The 25,064-nt window shown below is 49.2% G+C and overlaps 1 protein-coding gene across 1 annotated transcript in view; it reads left to right on the forward strand.

The window, feature by feature from the left end:
* Window positions 1–1,462: 1,462 nt before the first annotated feature.
* The window catches only part of LOC125756378 (uncharacterized), a 266,648-nt gene continuing 243,046 nt past the window's right edge, over window positions 1,463–25,064 (forward strand). The window contains exon 1 of the mRNA XM_049411045.1: window positions 1,463–1,940. Coding sequence (XP_049267002.1) covers window positions 1,463–1,940 — 478 coding nt within the window. The remainder of the gene's footprint in view (window positions 1,941–25,064) is intronic.

Raw genomic sequence — 25,064 nt, forward strand, 5'->3', positions numbered from 1 at the left:
CAGAACGGCAGGCCATGAGCAACGCCCAACCGGAGCTGTGGACAGTGTTCTGGAGGGTTGATGCCATCTGCAGACGCCATGCACGCAGGTGCAGGAACCAGGGGTGGGTGAGCGTCTGCGTCTCCATTGACCGCTCGCATGACGGGACCCGGGCCTGGCGCCTGCTGAAGGTGCCCCGGGCCTTCGATCAGATGCTGTCCCTGGCTGTACACCTCTCCATTCAGTCTGTGGACCTAGCTGAACAGCTGGCTGACGAGTTTGCTGCCAGGGACGTAAACCAGCTGCCTGCTGCACCACCACCTGCTGCCCTCTCATGCCCTACCGCTTGCCATCATCCTGGATTGGTGTCTGCGCAGGTGCAGGAACTGTGCGGAGAGCCCTTCGGTATGCACGAGCTGGTGGCAGCCCTCGAGCGAACGAGGCGACGAAGTGCTCCAGGGGCCGACGGCATCACCTTCCAGATGCTGCGCAACCTGGATGGAGCTGGCCGTCAACGACTCCTGGAGTAGTACGACGATGTCTGGAGCACCGGGGCCCTACCAGAGTCCTTTCAAACTGCGGTGGTGGCGCCCATCCTGAAGCCCAGGAAGAAAGCCACGGCTCTCTCCTCGTACAGGCCAGTCTCTCACCTCTACACCATGTAAGGTGATGGATATGGCCCTGGAGAGACTCCCGTGGATTGCCGACCATCTGGGCTTCTTCCCGGAGCAGGTGACGGGCTTCGCGCGGCCCCGGTGCACAGCAGACTCCATCTCAGACGTCACAGCTACCCTCGAGGACGCCAGGAGTTGCGGGGACGTCGCCATGCTGCTGCCGCTGGATGTGGAGAGCGCCTTCGACGGACTCCCACACGTGGTCGTCGAGGCGGCCCTGGACCGGCTCGGCATTAGCAGGAGCCTGCGAGGCTTCGTGACCGCCTTTCTGTAAGGGACCTTCCGCGTCCGTGTTGGAAGGGAAACCAGCCAAGAAAGGGACATCACTGCTGGTGTCCCACAGGGTTTAGTGCTCAGCCCCTTCCTGTAGAACATGGCGCTAGCGGGACTTCCACCTTCCCTCTCGACAGACACCAGGTTCCCGGCCCGCTGCTCCGTCTACGCCGACGACGTGACCCTCTGGGTCCGGGGACCACGGCTGTCCATCCCAGCCATCAGGAGATCACTGCAGGCGGCCCTGGACGCAGTGATCACCTACCTCGGAGGCGTCGAAATCACGGTCTCTGCCATCAAGACCGAGGCCCTGCTGATGCACCCGCTGGCAGCGGCACGGACCCACGTGAGACGGTTGAGGGTTGGCAACCACAGCCTACCATGGAGGTTGAAGGTGTAGTACCTGGGGCATAGACCACCGGCTCACCTGGATCCCAGCCGCCAAGGCTGCTGCCACCAAGGTGCGGCGCGTCCAGGGTGCCATCAACAAGCTCCAGCAGCGTGGCTGTGGCTGCTCCACCAAGTGGGCACTGCGAATGAACCAGGCTGCGGCGTGCTCGGTCCTGCTGTATGCCTTCTCGCTGGTGGCCCTGACACCGGCCAGGAGACGCCTCCTAGAGGGACCCCACATGGGAGCGGTGAGGGCCATCCTGGGACTCCCCAAATGCTCGCCGGTGGCAGCGACTCTTGCGGAGGCGGGAGAGTGGCCCCTGACGCTACGCATGCTCCAGCGTGCGTTAGGACACATCGACCGCCTTCACCACGCCACAGACGGCAGGGCCCTCCTGGAGCGCTTTCGCGGCCAGCCCGGGTCACGGATGGGAGGTCTCAGCCTGCTGTACGACCAGATGGTCCCGAATCCGCCAATTCAGGTTGCCCCCTCCACCGCCACACGACCGGCCACCAGAGGTCCACCTCTGCTTGGATGGGGCAACCAAGCGACGAACACATGCGGCCGCACTGCAGCAGGCAGCCACCTGCAAGCTCCAGGAGCAACTGGAGGGGCGGCTGCAGGTGTTCACAGACGGATCCGTCATGCCAGATGGGACCGCAGCGGTTGCATGCGTCATACCATCTAGGGCCAGCAGCAGGCAGTGCAGGCTGCCCTTCCTGGCGAGCTCCACGGCTGCGGAGCTGGCTGGTTTTCACCTGGCGGCGGACCTGTTGGCCGAGGACATCCCTGCTGAGCCGGTTGCGGTCCTGTGTGACAGCAAGGCGGCCCTGGAGACCCTGGACAACCACCGACGCGCTGGGCTGACGGCCAACCTTTCGGGCCCTCACCGAGGCCGGGGCGTCCGTCTCCTTTCATTGGCTGTGCTCCCACGTGGGCATTGCTGGAAATGAGGAGGCGGACACACTCGCCAAGGCAGCTCACCAGCCTGGCATCCCCATCTCCCAGGCCGCGGCGGCAAGGGGCTATTCAGAGGCTCGACTGAAGAAGCTCCTGGTCACAGTCCACCCGGACCCGAGGGTGGCCAACGGGCGAGGACCAAAGCTTCTTCCAGAGACGGGCCTCACTAGGAGGGAACGGGCCGCCCTGCTGCGACTGCGGACTGGCTACGTATGGACAGCGGCCCGCCGCCACGCCAAGGGTCGCTGCGCCTCTCCGGCCTGCAGTCGCTGCGTAGACCCTGAGACCCCCGAGCATCTCCTCTGTGCCTGCGCTTGTTTGGCACAGGAACGCTCCAGGGTCACCAGGCAGGGCTTACCTGCCTCCACACTAGAGCACTCCCTCTTCCCGCCTCGTCCCCATCTACCAGCGCTCCGGAGTTCCTGGAGGAGACGGGAATCAAGACCTACCGCTGAACATGGGACCTTTCTACCCCTGCCCTTGCTACCGGTTTGCTGACCCTGCTGCGATGTCCGAGCCACAACAACACCTTTGGCACTTCTGTCCCCTTTCCTCCCATCTCCCCCCAAGACGCTGCGCCGTGCTCCCTAATGGGTCGCAGAAATTAGGCGTCTCATTCTTCCTCACAACCACCAATAACAATAATAATTTATACGAAGATGCTTCACCGCCAACAGTGAACACACACAGCCCTAGGACGGCACAGTTTTGTGCCGATGATGAAGCCCTCACTGAAGAAGCGGAGGCGGCAGAAGTTCCCAGTCATCTTCATTGACGAGTGCAACGGGAGCATGCGAGCAACACTCCACAGACAAGAATATCAGAGTGGAGGCTGACGTTCAAGGAAGCCGGATTGTTGAAATTCAGCACCTCTTGAGCATCTTGCAAAAGGTGGCCCTCCATGTTCCTTTCCAATGCACTCTGGTGGATATGGAATGTGTATCTGAAAGAAGGCAATGTCTTGGAAGCTCTCCGACTCTTGTATGCAGGATGTTCCGAAGAAAAGATGTCGTACATACAAATACGCCACCTCAAGTTCAAACTTCAAGCGGCTGCGGCGATAGCAACAAAGCTGCAGTGTATGAAAAAATGTCCATTCCTGTGGTTTTTCAAACCTCAACGAAGTGTTCGCATCCATAGATATTCTGAGAAAGTTATCGGACACCTACGCAAAAATACAAGGCAGCGTTGGAGACGTTATCAACCAAGCCACCTGGGATGAAATGAAAAAGGCTGGCGCAGAAGAAGCAAGGCTGGCAAGAGAATGTGGCGAAATATACAGAATGATGGCGTACCCACGATAACAGTCGTCGCCGATGGTGCTTGGTCAAAGAGAACGTACAAGAACAAGTGTGGTGCTTCCTCAGGCGTGGTGAGTGCACAAATTTCTTGAACCATGATATCAACAAAGCGCGCCTTTTAATGAATAAACGATGCTATAATAGCTCGCAAATAATAGGACTCCGTCAAGTATAAAACTGCTCAGATCAGGAAAACATGCATAACCTGTCGATTAATTTTAGTGTCCTTATGCATAACGTAGACAAACTGGTTAGTGCATAACGAAGAACGTACTTTACATTTCCGCTGTAGCATTAGAAAGTGTTGGCCGAAAATTTTCTTTTCACAAGGAAAATTTCGTCGGGTTCGGCAAGGCGTTGGTTTTTCATGTTTATTATCGCATATGTCTACCTGACAAGATTGTATATGTAGTGGAGCAAAGCACGCATTCCCTCTTGCGAATGACGCATAAATAGAGAATTACTAGGAATATCTGTCATGTTGCACAAAACGCTGGCTCATTAGCCAGGAGCGCCATTATCTTGACCATAGCGCACACATATAGCACTGAAACTTGCTTTGCTTGTATTGCCTATAGCGTAAGCGAATTCAGCTAGAACTATAAATACTAAACAGCGCTGCCATCGATGTTATAGGTGTTTGATAACGCACTGGTGTATGTGAAGTGGCATGGAACTGAATAATTATATCGTTTTAGTTTACTACAAGTAGACAACTATTTTGCGAGTTTGGCATCTCACTGCGAGTAGGACGAATTACGAACGTACGCGAAAGCAAGTGCAGCTGCTATGAAAATATTTGAAGTGGAGCACCAAATAGCATTTTAGCAAGAACTCTATCTTATCTCTAAAATGCTTATCTGATGTAGTGATTGGCTGTGCACTGAGTAGAGCGATTTCATGGCTTATATTTGTATTACTGTTTCAGGCTGCTATCACTGGACGCACAACTGGAAAAGTCCTCTACATCGGTGTGAAAAACAAGATGTGTGCAATGTGTGCTCGCACTCCGCAAGGTGCTACTCGGAAGCCACATCAGTGCGAGAAGAACTGGCATGGCAGCTCAACCAGCATGGAACAAAGTATTATTGTTGAAGGCTTCAAGAAATGCGCTGAGCTGCATGGCATAAAGTACACGACTTATTGCTGATGGATATTCATGCACCTACCGGTCCATCACAACAGCAGCACCATATGGAAGCCAGCAAGTTGAAAAAATCGAGTGCAGGAACCACATTCCTCGGAATTACGCCGGAAAAATGAGAGAGATCGCTCACAAGAAGCGAGCGGAAAAGGTTTCAAAAAATCTAAAAACACTATTCTTCAAGCGGCTGTACGACTGCGGCATGGCGTTTCAACAGTGATTAAAGTCAGAGGCTCAAAAGATACCTCATTCCCAGAAAAAAATCTAGCAGCTCGTTCAAGATATAATGAATGGCCCAAACCATGTGTTTGGAGACCACAGTAACTTCGCTGATTATTTCTGTTCTGGAACCAAAGCCGGGGAAGAAAACGTATTTCCTGCAATCGTTCAAACTGGAATATATGAGGAAATTCGTGTGGCCATGGATAGGGTAGCCGCAAACGCTGCAAGCCTCATAATGGACGTAGATAACAATGATGCAGAGCACTACAACTCCGTTGTGGCAAAGTTCGCTGGTGGAAAACGCATAAACTATTCGACGAAAGGGTCCTACAAAACAAGGTGATTGCTGCTTCTTTATCGGTGAACTGCAAAGGGCTTATGAAAAAATTGCCCGCAGAATTTCCGGCGGGAAGCCCGGAAATGGACAGCTTCATTCGTGAAGCCGTCAGTTGCTCGAAGAAAATCAACGCAAAAGCTGCCGAAAAAGGCACCATCAACAACACCACGCTTCCACCGACGAGTCAAAGAGCATCATCCTGGGGCTGGTGTTGACTACGGTATGCCAGACATGGAGCCTGGTGCTTTGGCAACTGCTTCTGAGAACTTCGTAAAATCGCTTTCGCTATCGGTTACGAGCAATGAAGACCTGCAGAGAGCAACATCCAAGCAGAGTGGATCTAGTCTGTGGAAACAGGAAAGGCGGAAGTGGTTGACAGCATCAGTTTTTGGCGCTATTTGTAAAATGAAACCAACGACTGGATGCGGACGCACAGTTGGAGACACCTTGTACAAGGAAATTAGTTCCGAAGACATCAGGTACGGACAGGACCACAAGTGCGTTGCCCTGAGCCAGCTTGAAAATGAGTGCAACATTGTCGTAGAACAGTGCGGCTTGTTCGTAGACCAGGAAAACCCCTTCCTTGGAGCTAGTCCGCACGGTCTGATTGGGGAGGACGTCCTCGTGGTAGTGAAGTGTCCATACTCAGCGAGGGACCTTACTCCACTAAAAGGAGCCCGAGCCAAAAAAATAACACACTGTACGGAAAACGAGGACGGAAAATTGCAGCTTAAGTCCAACAGTAACTATTGGTATCAAGTGCAAGGTTAGATGAATATATCTCGTCGTCAGAAATGCTGTTCGTGGTGTGGGCAAAAAACGGCATAAGCATTGAGGCAATATCCAGAGATGAATCAATTTGAAAGAACGAGATGTTCACCCGGCTCAAAATATTTTACATGCACTGCATGCTACCAGAGCTCGTGTCCCAAGGAGGAGCCATGACCTTCCGATTCCTGAGCCTCATGATATCACGGAGGTGCAGAAGAACCGCTTCCTCAAGCAGGCTTTGAAGAAGACGTCCAGAAATCGAGACGGCCAATAAATCACCCAGCAATCTTGTTCTGACAATGCTCTAGCGCGCCTGTTGAAATTGCGACGCCACGCAGGAGTTGTACGTGTTTCCTCACACCAATGCTGTTTATGCTCAAAGTGGCCAATTCCGCTTATTATAAGCGAATTTGGCCTTCTTTCGCCGAGTCACTTGTAGAATTTTGTAGCGTTAGCTACACTGGCCTAGCTGAGCCAGATTCGCGTGGCTCCTCAAGAGCCATGCTGCGCACGCGCGAGGATCAGTGATGTCACACAGCTGGCGCATCGGAGCCGGCACCTCCCGCGCACTCCGCCGCTGCCGCGCGCGACCCGCTGCCGCCGGTCTGCGCTTTCCAGAGGAGTGACCTCGTAGCCGAGGTAGACGTACTGGCGCCGGCGCGCGCGGAGCTATTCGCCTTCGCTGTGCAGTCGCCGTCTGACATTGGCTGGAGCCGCTTGATAGCGCCTCTGACTGGCGTTTGCCACTGTGGTTTAGCCATGGAGAAGGAGAGCGCAAATGCTGATCAACGGCGCAGAAGAGCGGAGGAGCTTAACTCATCGGATCCAGAAGTAGTTGCCTGGCAAAATAAGTATACATGTGCCTCATAATATGCATACCATGTGTGTGTCATTGGAGCAGCAGTAAGCACGATAATCAAGCTAATCCTAGACAATCAGAAAAGCTAAGAACAATAAGCTGAAGCTTTGCTAACGCTACGCTATCCTGGCATAGCCGAGCTAAGCCACTGCAACATTTTTTTCAGTCGCTTGTCGCGTTTTTTGTGCGCGTGTGTGTGTCGGGGGGGGGGGGGGGGGGGCTTATATGCATTTTTCCAGCAAATATAGTTATTTCAGTGATCATCACCATCACCAATGTGTGTTTGTCGGTGAGTGTAGTTGAGTGTTGAAGTCAGACATAAGATGGTGAATCAACAACTTTAATCATCCTCCTGCAAACGTGCCTTCAGCCGAATGGTGACTACCCTAGAGACAATGTTAAAAAGTAATTATGTGCTTTCGTTCATATTTGCGCATATATTGGCTGTACAAGGTAATTAGGTATTTTTAAAACTCGCCTTTGTACTTGAGTGACATGTTTTTTGTTTATTATAATAAAAATATTTTCAAGAATTGGAAAATTCATTGTTTCCGCTACTTTAGGGCTTCTTTTGTGATGCGTATTTGCTTGTTTGCTCCGTAGCATCTGGAAACACTGTTTATGCTGATGCACAGGTGCATTGAGGTGATAATTTGAATACATTTTCCACTGTGTGTAGAAGTTACTCGCCGGCACCGATCCCGGCGAATCTATCTCGCTTTATTCTTTCACTTCAAAATACAGCACTGCACAAGATTGGGCTTACCTGAAAGCCCGAACACTCGAAAGCCCCAGGGTACACTGTGATGAAGAAGGGGCACAACAACGTTCGAGTAGGGCGTAATATGTGTGTTTTCTTTAAACTTCCTGAATGAACTGTAATTAAATGGTATTTACAACGTACTAGATTTATTATTTTTACACAGAACCCTGTTAACGCGATTCACAACTGACTATGCCGTAAAAAACAACTTTCGTAAAAAAAAAAATCTTTTTTTCGGGCATGGCTTACGTTGTCTTCTCTCGGGGCCACTTTGATCTGCTTCTTTCTGTGCCATCTAATACCACTTGAGGGATTAGATGGAATGGCTACTTTGAGAACATTACAGTTGTTAGAAAATTCAAAATAAAAGATTTGTACGCTTCTGCTGTTTTATTATATTTGTTATATTGTGCGCTTCCAGTTTTATATATTACATACAGCATGCTTTAGGCTAGCGTTTGGAAACTTAAAATGGTAAACGGAAAAAAATTCCCTACATACAAGCGAGGATAATGTCTGCCACGAGAACAAATTGAAGTATAATGTTTAAAAATATAATCAAAGGTGGTCGAACGCGAAGACGGGGTCAGTTGTCGAGAAATGTCCCAGCTGTATCACCCCAAGTTGCTACTTGTGAAAACAGCACGTGTCGAGTCATACACTTGTCAGTGAATGTTTTCTTTAAAAAACAAACAAACAAACAAAGCTTGTTCTGATCTACGCATGTGCCGTTGGCGCCTGGAAGGACCACTTCGCTAGCCGATCGCGGTTTTATATCTATTTGCCATGTTAAAGGCAGCAAAAGCACTCAAGTCTCTGCTGCAGGTGCCGCCGCTGTTAGTTTTGCCACCACATCAGATCCCTGCGGGTGCCGAGTAGGACGATGAGCTACGGGTAGGGAACAATCTCTGAGCACCGAGGATCTCTCGACAAACTGCTCAGAGAAAGCTGGTAGCCGAAACGCTATCGAGACGCCGTAGAAACACTGCATTGTGTTTGGGCGACACGTCTGCATTAGCCACGCATACCACAACATTGTCGCGTGGAACAGGCACCAGAGATGGCATCAATAATGCATGTTGCTGGGATAGTCCGTCGCACATCATTTAAACAAGGTGCTGCGCAAAGGAAACACGGACAAGGAAGTGAACGAGGACGAGCGCAGACTCGCGAGTGGATTTTATTGAAAATAAAACGCATATTTATACGACACAAACCACAGATTCACCTACGCGCATGCGAGGAACCAGCTTTCATTATCATATAATATTATGGAGGTATCACTGACGCAAATGTCTTTTTTTCGTGATGAAGAAAGCCTCAGCAAGCTCACGTGCCAACTGGTTCTGACTACGCCCCATGATTCTCGTTGCCGCCATCAAAGGCTAGCACGGTTTGCCACAGGCAGCCGACGGCATGCGCTGCAGTGAAGAGGCAAATTAGAGCCTTGTCCGTTCTTTATCGTAAACTGATGATGATTAGTGGGGTTTTGTGGCGCAAGGGCCATGGGTGGCCAAAGAGATGATGATGGTATGTGGTGTTTAATGGCGCAAGGGCCATTTGATGGCCAAAGAGCGCCAATTCATCAGACAAATGATGATGATATGTGTGTTTTATTGGCGCAAGGGCCATGCTTGGCCAAAGAGCGCCATGAACAGTGGTGAAAAAGTGGCAATGACCCGTGACAGTGCCTCCTCTATTTTTCAGTGCCTGGGCGAACGCTCTCCTCGGGCCGTCGAGCGCGCGCTCCTCGTCCGCTCGCCGCTGCCGCGTGGTGGCGCTGTGCAAGTAGACTACGGGAAGCTGGCGCTCAACGGCCGCGCGTATCACGAAGCTCGCGAATTCGTGTTTGCATCCGAGATTAATTGCATTTGTGCTTCTTGCAGGCTTTCACAGGTTCAGGGGGATGGAAAGAAACGCGAACATAGCGGCGCGCTGTTTCCATCACGCTCTGACCGTGGTGGCAATAAAAAGATGCTAGATGGTCTTTCATTGTGTCATGGATGACGTCGGGTTCTCATCAATCATCGAGGCTATAACCACTTGAAAATAGATGCGAAACTGCAAAGAATGCAGATTCCGCATGTTCGCGTGTCTTTCCATCCCCGCTGTAATTATTCCGCAGGCAGACTGTCAGGCCCGTGCTGCCGGTTCGATACTTGCACTCGATTTGATAGTATTCGCGTTTTATTTTCTATTGCAGTCTATTGCAACCGCCCCAATGCCTTAGTATGTCATACTGTTGTGTTCCACTCCGCAAATGGAACTGAAAAAAATCACTATTGTCTTTTTTTTTATTTCCCTTTATTGATAGAGAAAAAAATCTCACAGGGTCCCTTATGCATTCATCTAAGACGACTGAAAGGCGAAAGCCAGCTTCTTCTTTTCTTCTAGTCAATCTATTGAACATTTCCTGCCTCCCTCCGAGATATTTCTGCGCCTAACGCGGTTTTCTTACAGCCTCAAGGATCGGAGGCAGTGCAAGCTTTTTGCACATCAGCGGAGGCATGCACTGCCTCCGTGATCGGCTCATTTTGACCAAGCGAAGATGTAATACGCCGACGTCGCGTTATGTGACGTCACGACGATGTCGCAAAATTTTATGATCTGTGACGTCATATGATGACGTCATCACGTAATTATTTTTGCATCACTCGTGCTGACGCCGCCGACGGTCAGTTTTCGCGTTTGATGAGGCATCTAAGGCTTTCGCCTTAATACACTATTCGGCTGTCGTTCCATGAAAATCCAGCTGCCGCTGGTGTTCGGTAGAGGTGGCTTGCAGTAATTAGGCGGGATAATTGGTCTCCTAAGACATCTTCAAACTACACTAGAATATGCAGCCGTCGTTTACGACGCGAAGATTTCATAGAATATAAGAAGCGGCGGCTTACGAAGGATGCAGTAGCGTCACTCTTTGCAGACTACCCTTCACGTTTGCAGCCCAAGGTAACAACTGAATCAAGCATGGCAAGTATCCCTAAACGTGACCGTGTTACGTCCAAACAGTCAACGAATGCATGTAGTACCTATAGCACAATAAAACTTTTGTACTAGTTGCGCTGATCATCCTACACTATGTACCTATAGCAACGCTGCCTCGCGATCGCCGCCATGTGCATGCAGCGCTGACATTAGGTCCCGAAGCTGAAGAATCGGAGCCCATGGACACTACATGCGCTACCGGCGAAACAACCGACAATCATTATGTACATTGTCACTGGAAGCAGCTTAGTGACATTTCATGCTATTTAGCACATGAACTCATGGCTTGCGTATAGTGTGCTACCCCAGTAGACGGTAGCACGCATCGGGGAACTTTAAGCGCCCAAGCTTTCAGTATTAGCTCTTAGCAAATGCTGCTTTCGAAAATCGACTGTGAGACAGTCAAAAACCGACTCTCAGTCAAGAGAACTTAACGGTGACAAAACAATTTTACGCGCATCACTGGCATGCGCGCGCTATCGGGCTAGCAGACGACGCGCGAGCGTCTCGATCAAATAGCCGCGAAAGACACATGCCTTCGAAATGGTTGCCCAGAACAACAAGTGCTTCATGATTCCAGTGTACAAGTTTTCATTATACCTTAAACAACGCGAATACAGCCGAAAACTGAACTATATAGCAGCTTCAAATGCAGCCACGGCATTCGTTTCCGCGAGCGACGACGCGACGGCTAGTCTACTACGGTGGCGGCGCCCGGCGGCTAAAAGCCGCACTAACGCCGACGGTCGGTTCCCATTGCGCTCCGCTCCTTCGCCCAGGCACAGAAAAATAGAGGAGGCGCTGCCCGTGATTTACGATATGTAAGGGATGTGAGTTATGACAGTGTTACGTGGCTGTATACGGGCCTAAAATTCCGCGCGCTTTCGGGGTTAAAACATATAAAGATTAAAATCATGGGGATGACGTGAAATGTGTGTAGCGGGAATGGATGGCAATGCTCGTGGTGATAAAGCTATGGTGTAGATATATGGCATAAGCACGAGCGCCTCGTCAACGCCATTGATTCCAAGGGCCGCGAGGCAGGTGCTTCTTGCGTGTAGCTACCGCAGCAGCCACCTCTACTCAGAGGTCGCGCTGTGGATTTGCTGGGTATATCACATTAAATCTACGCACGTCGTTGATAAACGCCAGCAATGAATCATATTTAAAAAGCGGATCCCTACCGACGAACATGGAAGGATGCAGTGGAAATTGCTTTCGGTAGGGTATTGGTAAGTGCTTCTTTCTCAAAGCGTCTAATTCTTTGCACTGAATGAGGATGTGAAGCACCGTAAGTGCTTCTCCACATCTCTCACACTTGGGCGGATCACCACCGGACAAAAGATGTGCATGTGTGCTATGTGTGTGACCGATACGTAGCCGACAGAGCTGATGTGCGGCGTGTTCTTGATGTGGGTGGCCAGTCACCGAGGTAAGGCTTGATTAGATGTAATTTATTATGCAGTTGTTGGTCCCATGTACGCTGCCAGTAATCCCTCAGCTTTTTCCTCAGGAAAGGTTTCAAGTCGATTGCGGGGACAGCCATAGATGATTGGGGAGCGTTTGCATGGACTGATGTTGCAAGCGCATCTGCCTGTTCGTTTCCCTCGATTTCACGGTGCCCCGGCACCCAGCATACAACTACATGCTGTTTGGAACTGTAAATGGCGCACAGGAGGGAGTATAGTGAGACAATGACTGGGTTTTTGTACTTTCTGGTAGTTTTCAAAGTTTTCACGACGCTTAACGAATCCGTGTATATGACTGCATTACTTATTCCTAATTCTTTAATGTGTTTTGCTTCCGCCAGTACTGCGTAAGCCTCCGCTGTGAAGATGCTTGTGCTTGGGTGAAGAACACCGGCACCCGAAAAAGCTGGGCCTACCGCTGAGTAGGACACACCTGCGTGAGACTTGGACGCGTCAGTGAAAAATTCGGGGCAAGTGTATTTGTGTGTCAGTTCACGGAAGTACATTTGGATTTGTAGAGGTGGGGCATGCTTTGTGATATCTACGAAAGATGTGTCACAATCTATAACCTGCCATTTCAATGGCGCGGCGTGTAATGTTGGAGCCATTAAGTGGTGATCGAGCAATGGGACGCCTGTTTCCTCAGCTAGTGCTCGCACACGCAGCGAGTAGGGCTTTTTCACAGTGGGTCGGTTTCGAAAGAGCTGGCAGGTGGACATGTCATTTACGACAGGATATGTGGGATGGTCCGTGCTTGAATTTATCTTCAAAAATACATAAAAGATAGGTACGACCTTTCTATATTTAGCGACCATTCGTCCGATTCCGCGTAAAGGCTTTCCACGGGGCTTTTTCGAAAGGCACCCGTAAAAAGGCGAATGCCTAAATGGTGGACAGGGTCCAGCATTTTCAAGTCTGTTGATGTCACTGACTGGTATGCTATCGCCCCATAGTCTAGACGCGTGCGTATCAGGCTTTTATAGAGGCTCATAAGACATTTTCTGTCGCTGCTCCAAGTTGTGCGGGACAGCGCCTTTAGGATGTTCATTGTCTTCATGCATTTCTCCTTAATGTACTTAATGTGTGGTACAAACGTGAGCTTCGTGTCTAGAATTATACCTAAAAACTTCTGTTCTCTTTTAACAGCTACAAGCTCACCCTGCAACTCTATATGGGGATCGGGGTGGAGGCCTCTCTTCCTGGAGAACAGAACGCAGGAGCTCTTTTGTAGATTCAGACGGAAACCGTTCTCGTCTGCCCATTTGCAGACTTTGTTGACACAGAGCTGAACCTGTCGCTCGCATGATGAGAGATTACAGGATTTATAACCTATTTGTAAATGGTCAACGTATATTGAATAAAACATGTTACGTGAGATGTACGAACGTAGGGAATTCATTTTTATAATAAACAGTGTGCAACTGAGGACACCGCCCTGCGGCACTCCAGTTTCTTGCACAAACGGTCGAGATAACATTGCCCACTCGAGCACGGAATGTGCGATTGGACAGGTAGCTCTCGATCACATTTAGCATATTACCACGTATACCTAAATGTGAGAGGTCTCTCAATATTCCGAACCGCCACGTGGTATCGTATGCCTTTTCCATGTCAAGGAAGAGAGATAGGAAAAACTGCTTATGAACAAAAGCCTCGCGGATTTGTGCCTCTATGCGAATGAGATGGTCGGTGGTGGACCGACCCTCTCGGAATCCGCACTGATATGGGTCAAGGAGTTTGTTTGATTCTAGGAAATGTAGTAGTCGGCAGTTTATCATCTTTTCAAATAATTTGCAGAGGCAGCTAGTCAGGGCTATAGGCCTGTAACTCGAAACACAGGATGGATCCTTGCCTTGTTTCAGGATAGGTATTACTATGGCCTCTTTCCACGCAGAGGGAATCTCGCCGGGAGACCACACAGCATTGTACAGGCAGAGGAGAGTTTTTTTGTGTTTCATGGGGTAAGTGTTTCAGCACCTGATATATAACACGGTCAGAGCCAGGGGCAGATTTGCTGCAGCAGTTTAGCGCTGCCAGCAGCTCAGCTAAGTGGAATGGTTCGCTGTATGGCTCTTGTTTCGCACATTTCCTTTCTAGCTTTTGTCTTTCTGTTCTCTCTTTGTATCGTTTGAATGTATCTGAATAGTGCAATGAGCTGGATACGTGCTCACAGTGAGCGCCCAGGAAGTTTGCTTGGTTTTCAAGGCTGTTGCCCTCTGTGTCTACTAAGGGGAGTGAATGTGTCTGTCCGCCTCTTATCCTATTTACCCTGTTCCAGACCGTGCCTTCATCAGTGTAGGAATTGATGTCATAAAAACTTCACCCAGTATCTTCTAGCCTGTCGGCGCGTTCTTCCTTGGGACTTTACTTGCTTTAAATTGATCAGATTCTCTGCAGTGGGGGAATCATGTAGTAATCGCGTGGTTCCTGCAGTCGTCGTTCCACCACGGGACACGACGTCTGCAGGCACCACAACTTGTTTGGGGAATACATTTTGAAGCAGCGTCAATAATAAAATCGGTAAAATGATTCGCAGCAGAATCAATTCCTAAGGGAGAAATCTCGGCCCACGAGATACTACTGAGACTCTGGTACTTCTCCCAATCAGCTCCGTCTGCCTTCTAAGTTGGAGCCTGGGGTGAAAATTCGTTTTCTTTTGGCGTTCTCAGCAGTATGGGAAAGTGATCGCTCCCATAAGGGTTTTTAATAACATCCCATTTAAAATCAGATAAAAGGGTGGGAGAAGCAATGCTAAGATCAATGCACGAGTATGTTTTGTTCGCCAGGCTTAAAAACGTGGGTTCCTTCTTATTTAATAGGCATGCGTCAGTGGAAAAGATAAAATTCTCACTTAAACGGCCTCGCGCATCGCTCCGAGAGTCGCCCCACAAAGGGCTGTGGGCATTTAGGGCGCAGGGCATTCCCCTTGCCACATTCTAGATTAAACAGGCCACAGGCGGTTACGTTAAGGCTTCTGCAGACGCGGACGTACCCTAACCCGGTCGTGATGAATAAAATTAATCCGGACTGCGGGATTTCAGTCTATTGTAGGAAGTGCGGGGGTTTGCTCGATTTAGACCACATGCTTTGGCGCTGCTCGGCGTTGGCTGGTGATGGTTCTCAAGGTGAAGAGTGGTGGCAGCGAATGCTGCACAGTGACGCGCTGGCGGACCAACTCAGGGCTGTTCAGAGGGCCCGTGTCATGGCAGAAGGGCTTGGCCTCTCTGTCCCGACATGGGAGCGGCCCGCATCAGTCCTGGACTGAATCCTCAGGACATCAATAAAGTTATCCATACCATACCAAATATTAAACTTGCCAAGGACGATATATGGTTCAGGTAAATGATCCATTAAGGACTCAAGTTCATGTTTGTGCAGCTGATGAGGGGGGATGTACAGTGAGCAAATGGTAACGAGTTTGTTTAAAATAACTGCTCGGACGGCCACTGCTTCGAGCGGCGTTGGTATCTGCACACCTTGACACGCTACGCTCTTATCTATTATGATGGCAACGCCACCAGATGATGCGGTAGCTTCATCTCGGTCTTTACGGAAGGTGACGTGGTGTCTAAGGAAGTTCGTGTGTTTTGTTTTCAGGTGTGTTTCCTGTACACACAGCACTTTCGGCGAGTGTTCGTGTAAGAGTTCTTGGATATCATCAAGGCTTCTGAGAAGACCTCTCACATTCCATTGTAAAATTTGTGTATCCATTTTGTGTGTAACTTAGTGCTGTGTGTACGGAGAGAACTGTAGCCTTAAGTCAAAGAGCCCTTTCCAGGCCCCGTGATGCGGGCTTTTCCTTTTCTGGCGCGCTCCAACGAGCTGCGCCGTTTCTTCGGCGCCTGTGACACCGTTAGGCTTGCCGTTGTGTCCATCGCCTCGGCAGAGCCATGACCGAAACGCAGGCACTTGAAGCAACGTAGCCTCAAGTAGCCTCAAGTAGCCTCAAATTCAAGTAGCCTGTTTCTATATGTTCTGGCAGTGTGCTAGTACCAAATGTGACGATTACTTGTTTAGTCAGGATTTCCTTACCATCGCGCCTAATTTTGATTCGCTGTACATTTGTGACATGCTGTTCACTCCAGCCCTCGAGGAGATCACTTTCTGTCAATTCAAGCAGGTCTTGGTCTGACACTACACCTCGCGAGCTGTTGAGGGAACGATGTGGTGTGACAGAGACAGGTGTGTTTCCGAACGAGACAAGTTTGGTCAGTTTTTCATACTGTGCTTTGTTTTGCACTTCAAGGAGAAGATCTCCGCTAGCCATTCTCGATGCCTGATAACCACGGCCGAGTGTTTGAGTGAGGCATTTGGACACAACAAAACGGGATATTGCTCGGGCATTCTTGTCAGCTGTTTCGCAGTGGACCACATGAAATCATGGAAAAATTTCTTGAAGTTTCATGAAGATCACCACTTCTTGCGCAAAATTTTCTAAGACGACGGACGAAACAGACACGGACGGGCACAAACTTCCAACTGAATTTATTATTAACATGTGCCCTAAATATATACAAATATGACTATGACAAAACAAAAACACCAATGCGCCCGTTTGCGGCCGTCCGTGTCTGTTTCGTCCGTCGTTTTAGAAAATTTTGCGCAAGAAGTGGTGATCATGGAGTACCAACTAGCTCGAACCCACACCTTGTTAAAATTCACGAAGATGTTGACAGCGTCTTCGGTGCGTCCCCTCTTTGTGAGAGGACGACTGTTGAGATTGGAAAAGGCGGTTGAGGCCATAGGTTATGGATGAATTCGGCAGCCATGCCAGCCGCCTTCCATGGAGCCCTACATGGGGACGCGACAGCACTTATATTGTTATAAGGCAAGCCAACGCCAGCTGTACATAGCTACTACAACCAAATATATTGTGCCCAAGAGAGGGCACACACACAAGGTTAACCATCGCCGCCAAGGAAAACGGAAGTAACTAGAAGACAGGAGAGGACAGGAAAGGCTAAAAAGTGGCAGAGAAAGACGAAGACGTGGGCGAGAGAGAGATAGGAAAAGGCGACTGCCGATTACCCCTGGGTGGGTGAGCCCAGGGGTGCCGTCTACGTGAAGCCGGGGCCAAAGGAGTGTGTTGCCTCTGCCGGGGGGCCTTAATGGTCGTCCTTAAAGGTCCAATCACCCGGCGTCGGCTCAACTCCCAGGATCCCCTTTTCCCCCGACACGGCAAAGCCGCGCACGGCTAGGCGTGGGAGGGGGTCGAAACTCCCCGTTAGCTCGGGTCCGTGGTGTCGCTACACACCAAACGCCTGCTTGCGCAGACGCCCCTGCAGGGAATTCATAAGACAAAGGATGTGAACAATGGTTGTGGTCAGTAGCTGTATAGGGGCCTTAAGATTCCTCGCGCTAAAGGCGGGTAAAATGTATATATTAAAATCATGAGAGTGACGTGAAGTGTGTCTAGTGAAAATGAATTACAAGTGGTCGTCAGAATGAAACTATGCAGATGTGACATCAGCACGAATTCCTCGTCAACGCCCTTGTGTCCAAGGGCAGCGAGGCAGGTGCATTGCTTAGGCGTAACTACCACAGCGGCAGCCCCTGTTAGGAGGCCGTGCTACGAAATGCCTGGGTAAATCACGTGAAAGTCATGCACATCTTTTAAAAACGAAAGCAATGATTGATAACTGAAAACTGGTTCCCTACCTATGAACATCGATGGATGAAGAGGTACTTGCTGTCGGTAGGGTAATTTAAAATGTTTTCTTCGAACAGTGTCAAGTGCTTTACATTGAGTTAAAATGTGAAGCACGGTGAGTGGTTCACCGCACTTCGCGCACATGGATGGATCACCACCGGAGAGAAGGTGTGAGTGTGTACTGTATGTGTGTCCTGTTCTTAGCCTTGTAAGTATTACCTCTCTGTGGCGTGACTTTGATATTGCCGGCCAATTACCCAGATGCGGCTTGATAACATGTAGTTAGTTATGGGTGTGTGTATCCCATGTGCTCTGCCAATAAGCCCTGAGCATACTTTTAAGGAAGGGCTTCAAGTCAAGTGGAGGAACGGAAATGAGTGTATTGGAGGCAGCGTTTTCATGGGCGGATGCAGCTAGCTGATCTTCCAACAGTTTCCTTGTATCTCGCGGTGCCCTGGCATCCAGAAGACTACAACATGTTGTTCGAGTGTGTAGATCGTGCATAAAAGTGAGTATAGCGAGACAAGGACCGGATTTTTGTGTTTTTTTCAGAGTTTTTAAGGCTTTTACCACACTTTAGAAATCCGTGTACATAACTGCCTTTTGAAGTTTTCAATGTTTAATGTGTTTATCGGCCGCAAGTGTCTCGGAAGCTTCTGCTGTGAAGATACTTGAATTAGGGTGCAGAATACCGGAATCTCAAAAGGATGGACCAACGGCTGCGTAAGACACAGAAGCATTGGACTTTGAGGCGTCTGTAAAGAATTCTGGACAAGTGTATTTGTGCTGGAGTTCCAGGAAGTATGTACGGATATGTGCAATAGGCGCGTGTTTCGTTACTTCCACGAAAGATACATCGCAGTCAATAAGCTGCCACCGCCAGGGCGGTAGTTGTGCAGCGGGAGCCATTAGACAGTGTTAGAAAAGTGGCACACCCGTTTCCTCAGCTAAGCCCCTCAAGCGAAGTAAGTAGAGCTGTCTCACGGAAGGACGGTGGTCAAAAAGGGCAGAACTGGACAAATAATTAATTGTGAGGTGTGAGGGATGTTCGTTGTTTGCGTTCACCTCGAGGAAATATACAAAGGATCAGCAAGATCTCTGGAGGTTTAGCGGCCACTCGTTCGATTCGACGTGGAGGCTTTCCACGTGGCTGGTGCGAAAAGCACCAGTGAAAAGACGAATGCCCGAGTGGTAGACAGAGCCAAGCATCTTCAACGCGCTCGGTGTCGCAGACTGATAAATTATCGCCCCATAATCTAGGCGCGTGCTTATGAGGCTTTTATAGAGATTCAACAGGCACTTCTTGTGGCTACCCCACGTAATGGGTGACAATACTTTTAGAATGTTCATGTGTTTTATGCACTTGTTCTTAATATACTTTGTGATATGAAGGCGAGTTTCGTGTCTAGAATTACGCCGAGGTATTTATGCTCAGTTTGCACAGGTAGTCGCTGACCATGCAGGTCAATGTCCGGGTCAGGATGGAGGCCTCTCTTTCTTGAGAATAAGACGCAAGTGCTTTTTTGCGGGTCTGGACCCGTTCTCGTCTGCCCATTTGGTTAAGTTGTTCAAGCCAAGTTGAACCTGCCTCTCGCACATTGTAAGATTGCAAGATTTAAAACCGATTTGCACGTCATCGACATATGTGGAATAAACATGTTACGTGGGATGCACAAACGCAAAGAATTTATTTTGATAATAAAAAGTGCACAACTCAGCACGCCACCTTGCGGCACTCCTGTTTCTTGGACAAAAGTTCGGGACAAGACATTGCCCACTCGAACACGGAATGTTCGATTAGATAAGGAACTTTCTATTATATCTAACATTCTTCCACGTACACCTAAGTGGGACAGGTGTCTTAGTCTTTGAAAGCGCCATGTGGTGTCGTAGGCCTTTTCCATATCGAGGAACACCGAAAGAAAGAATTGCTTGTGGACAAAAGCGTCGCGAATTTCTGCCTCAATACGTACCAGGTGGTCAGAGGTAGATCTACCATCTCGAAAACCGCACTTGTATGGGTCGAGCGAGTTGTTGGCTTCGAGGAAACGCTCTATGCATGTGATTGGAGTTCGATTCGGTAACGATGGCGGCCACCCACCACGGAGCCCAACACGGGGACGCTACAATGATGATATGTGATGTTTTATGGCGCAAGGGCCAGATAATGGCCAAAGAGCGCCAGATCTTGGAACAGAAAGATGTGAGCAATGATTATGGTAAGTGGCAGTATAAAGGCCTTACAATTCCACGCCTTAAAGGCGGGTAAAAACATATCTATTAAAATAAAGGGAGGGACATGAAATTTGGGAACAGATCTACATATATATACAATGAAATTATGGCGATGACGTACGGAGTGAATAGCACTTGTGCCTCCTCAAGTCCTTTGTGCTTTGTGGCAAGTGCTTTTCTTTGAGAGAACTACCGCAGCAGCGGCCTCTGTTGAGAAGTCGTGCTGTGGCTGCCTGAAAATATAACATTAAAACTATGTACATCTTTGAGGAAACCGAGGAGTGAATCATATTTAAAAACAGGTTCGCTGCCTATTAACATTGAGGGATGGAGCGGGAGATGTCGGCGGTGTGATGGAAAATGCTTTTCTCTGATAGCATCAAGATGGGTGCATTGAAGGAGGATGTGGAGTATAGTGAGTGGCGCGTCGCATTTCTCACACATGGGTGCGTCACCGCCGGACAAAAGGTCTGCGGGTGTACTGTGTGTGTCCTATTCTCATTCCACATAGTGTGACTTCTGTATAGCGTGACTTTGACACCGGTGACCAGGCGCCAAGACGCGGCTTAATGACATGCAATTTATTTTCGGTTTCTCTATCCCACAAGCGCTGCCAGTGTCCCCTTAAAGGGGTCATGAACCACTTTTCCAAGTAATGGTCTAATGACCTCAGTATCGGAGTTTACTGCCTCCCGAATCGATTGCCGCAAAAATTTCTCGAATACGTCAAGAATAAGCGGAGTTACGGGGGTTTGGCGCACGCTCTCAGCGCTTTCTCTCTTTTCTCGTGGCGACGAGCGCGCTGGAAGCTAGACAGGGAGGGATGGCACAAGGGTAAGAAGTTACGTCAGCGCGCGTCATGAAACGCGATCGCTCTTCCGCTGTGATTCACATGCGCGAGTGCGGCTACCGTGTAAATTTAGCAGACTGAGGAGTGCGGCGCGGGAAAGTGGCGGCACCCCGTGGCAAGAAGTGCATCTCATCCGGCTATCGGCCAATAAGCATGTTATATCTCTTGCGACGTAAAATGGCAGATCCGCGACGTCAACGTGCAGACGCCCCGCCACCCGACGAGAGTGAGAACCGGCCTCTGTTTGAAAAGAGGACGCCTGAGGAAGCGGCAACTTCGCGCTCCGCTTGTGGCCTTTACGCGGCGCGCACGACTGTAATATTTTGCAGAGCAGTTCATAGCCGTGTCAGCTTTCCGCAGGATTTGTTTTTTCAACAAGCCCAAGGGGTGCTTCATGACCCCTTTAATGATTTCTTTAGAACGGGCTTAAGGTCCAATGCAGGGACTGCAACAGATGTATTGGCAGCGCTTTCTTGGACGGATGCTGCTAGTTTGTCTGCCAAGACATTGCCTTCTATCTCACGGTGTCCTGGGACCCAGCACAAAACATGCTGTTCGAGTGTGTAGACGGTACATAGCAGTGAATACAACGATACGATGACAGGGTTTTTGTGTTTCTTGAGGGTTTTCAATGCCTTTACGACGCTGCATGAATCTGTGTATATGACTGAATTTCGTAATTGCAATTGCTTAATGTGTTTAACGGCAGCATATATCGCATAGGCTTCTGCGGTGAAAACATTTGTATTAGGGTGCAGATCGCCGGCATCGGAGAATGATGGGCCGACCGCCGCATAAGACGCACCAGTGTGAGATTTTGAAGCGTCTGTAAAGTATTCAGGGCAGGAATACTTGTGCTGTAATTCAAGAAAATACGTGTGGATATGTGCGAATGGTGCATGTTTTGTAACCTCTACAAAGGATAGTTCACAGGCGATAGTCTGCCACTGCCACGGTGGAAGCTCCATTGCGGGAGGCATCACAGAAGAACGTGTTGTTGGGCGAGTTGGTGCTTGCTGAATGACATAATGCAGCGCTAAAAACACACACACCACAAAGTAAGGAACACAAACCGACGGGACAGGAGCTACTCACAACTTTAATGAAACTACAAGATTGTGGCACATATATACACATCCCAATGCGCAAACGCAACGTCGCAACCATAGGGGGCGTATCATATCAAAGATTTGAAAAAATTGTGTTCCGCATTGTCTTTGCCCGTCTTTGACTTGGCATCATGGGCGCCTCAAAGACGGGCTGCCAAGTCAAGCATGCCACCCCATACACTCGGTGTGCGACGGGGGTGGTGTATGAAATACCACTAACTTGTGGGAAGTCCTATGTGGGACAAACGGGCAGATGTGTTAATGACCGCATGAGGGAACACGCAAACATTCTAAAGAAGGATTTCACTGCGCATCCTTCGGCGCATTGTAAGACCTGCTCTTGTGTGCCAAGATTTAATGATGTGAGGATTCTGGGCAGAAGCCATGATAAAACGGCGCGTGAACTTCTCGAGGCTTTCTACATCAAAGAGAAGAATGATGATTGCGTCAGTCAGACGTCAGTCTTCCTGTACAATGCGGAACACAGTTTTTTCAAATCTTTGATATGATACGCCCCCTATGGTTGTGACGTTGCGTTTGCGCATTGGGATGTGTATATATGTGCCACAATCTTGTAGTTTCATTAAAGTTGTGAGTAGCGCCTGTCCCGTCGGTTTGTGTTCCTTACTTTGTGGTGTGTGTGTTTTTAGCGCTGCATTATGTCATTCGGGAGGCATCACGTTGTGTTCAAGAAGTGGAACACCCATTTCCTCTGCCAAGCCTCTCACACGCAGAGAGTAGGGCTGTCTCACCCGAGGACGGTTATAAAAGAGGGTGGAGCTGGACAAATCATTTAGGGTAGGGTGTGCTGGGTGTTCATTGTTCGAATTAACTTTTTAAAAGTACATGAATGATAGGTATGACCTCTGCAAATGAAGTGGCCACTCGTCGGACTCCACATACAGGCTTTCTACAGGACTCGTCCGGAAGGCACCTGTAGCCTATCACCGAATACCTAAATGGTGGACAGGATCGAGCATCTTCAGGACGCTTGGTGAGGCCGACTGATACGTTATGGCTCCGTAGTCCAGACGCGTGCGTACAAGACTCTCGTACAGATTCAACAGACACCTGTGGTACTCCAGTTTATCGGACAAACAAATCCGATAAAACATTTCCCACTCGGACACGAAATGTGCGGTTTGACAGATAGCTCTCGATAATATTCAACATTCTACCTTGGATGCCTAAGTGTGAGAGGTCTCTCAGTATTCCAAACCGCCATGTTGTATCGTAGGCCTTTTCCATATCAAGGAATACCGAGAGAAAGAATTGCTTATGGAGGAATGCATCGCGAATTGCTGCCTCGATACGTATTAAATGATCGGTTGTAGATCGTCCCTCTCGAAATCCACACTGGCACGCATCAAGAAAATTGTTGGATTCTAGAAAATGTGCAAGCCGCCTGTTTATCATCTTTTCTAATACTTTACAGAGACAACAGGTCAGGGCTATAGGCCTGTAACTCGTAACAAGAGGTGGGTCCTTACTCTGTTACAGGATGGGAATTACGATGGCCTGTTTCCAAGCTGAGGGCATCTCGCCGGAAACCCATATAGTATTATAGAGACTAAGGAGAGTTTCCTGTGTCTCATGGGGTAAGTGTTTTAGCATCTCATACAGTATTCGGTCAGAGTCAGGCGCAGAATTGTTGCAGCAATTCAACGACACCTGCAGCTCTGCTAGGCAGAATGGTCTGTTATATGGTTCGTCTGTTGTGGATTTGCGTTCAAGTTTTTGCCCCTCAATTGTTCTTTTGCACCTGTTAAACGTTTCCGAATAGTGAGAGGAGCTGGAAACGTGTTCAAAATGTGCACCGAGGGAGTTAGCTTGGTCTTCCAGTGTGTCGCCCTGTATGTTTACTAAAGGAAGTGCAAGTGTATGTTGCCCCCTTATTCTATTAGCCCGGTTCCTACCTTCGTCAGTGTAGGAGTTTACTCCTGACAGAAACTTCTGCCAGCTTTCTCTCCTAGCCTGCCGGCGCGTTCTCCTCCCTTGGGATTTCGCTTGCTTAAACATTGCTAGATTTTCAGCTGTGGGGGAGTCAGGTAAAAGCGTCCACGCCTTGTTCTGTTTCCTCCGAGCCTTGCGGCACTCGTCGTTCCACCAGGGAACACGACGCTTGCTTGTTCCCCTAGTTATTTCTGGTATACATCTAAGAGCAGCGTTAATTATAAAAGCGGTAAAATACTCAACAGCAGCGTCAATACTAAAAGAAGAAGAAGAAATGTCTGCCCACGAGATCTTATTAAGTTTGTAAAACTCCTCCCAGTTGGCTTTGTCAAGCTTCCACCGAGGGGCCTCGGGTGGAGATTCATGTTGTTTTTGGGTTTTGAGGAGTATTGGGAAGTGGTCACTCCCGTAAGGGTTTTTAAGCACTTCCCAGTTAAAATCAGGTAACATCGACGGAGAGATGATACTAAGATCAACTGCTGAATAAGATTTGTTCCCGAGGCTAAAAAACGTGTGTTCTTTCTTGTTCAGTAAACATGCGCCTGTGGAAAAAAGGAAATTCTCAATGAGGCGGCCTCGCGCGTCAGTGCGAGAGTCGCCCCACAGGCTGATGCTTGGAATTCGTGTTTGTGTAGCTGGTAATGAGGAGAGAGAGAGAGAGAGAGAGAAATGTTTTAATGAAAAGCTGGAGACGTTTGCCTGGCTATTCGCCTGACATGCTACCTCCAGGTGCTCCAGGGTGACGATTATGATATATGCACTGATAACCACACACACATACATAGACTACACTGTTTACAAAGTTTCGGTCAGGCATGTGGCCCGCAAGAAAGTCAGCAGAGCTTTCGTTGCGCGTAACGCACAGGTGCTGTTTTGCCATGGGCCCAGAATGTATACAGAACAGATAGTTATAAGCTTGTTTGTGAGTATAGCACGAACGGCCACTGCCTCCAGTGCCGTTCGGGGTGGAAAGTGCTGGCATGCTACATTTCCGTCAAGTATGATGGCTACCCCGCCAGATGACGCGAGCGCATTCTCGCGGTCTTTCCGAAAAACAACATACTGCCGGAGGAAATTTGTGTGTCTGGGATTTAAGTGTGTCTCCTGTACACACAGCACTTTTGGACACAATTTACTAA

Source organism: Rhipicephalus sanguineus, chromosome 11, assembly GCF_013339695.2.
Source record: "Rhipicephalus sanguineus isolate Rsan-2018 chromosome 11, BIME_Rsan_1.4, whole genome shotgun sequence".
NCBI lineage: Eukaryota > Metazoa > Arthropoda > Arachnida > Ixodida > Ixodidae > Rhipicephalus > Rhipicephalus sanguineus.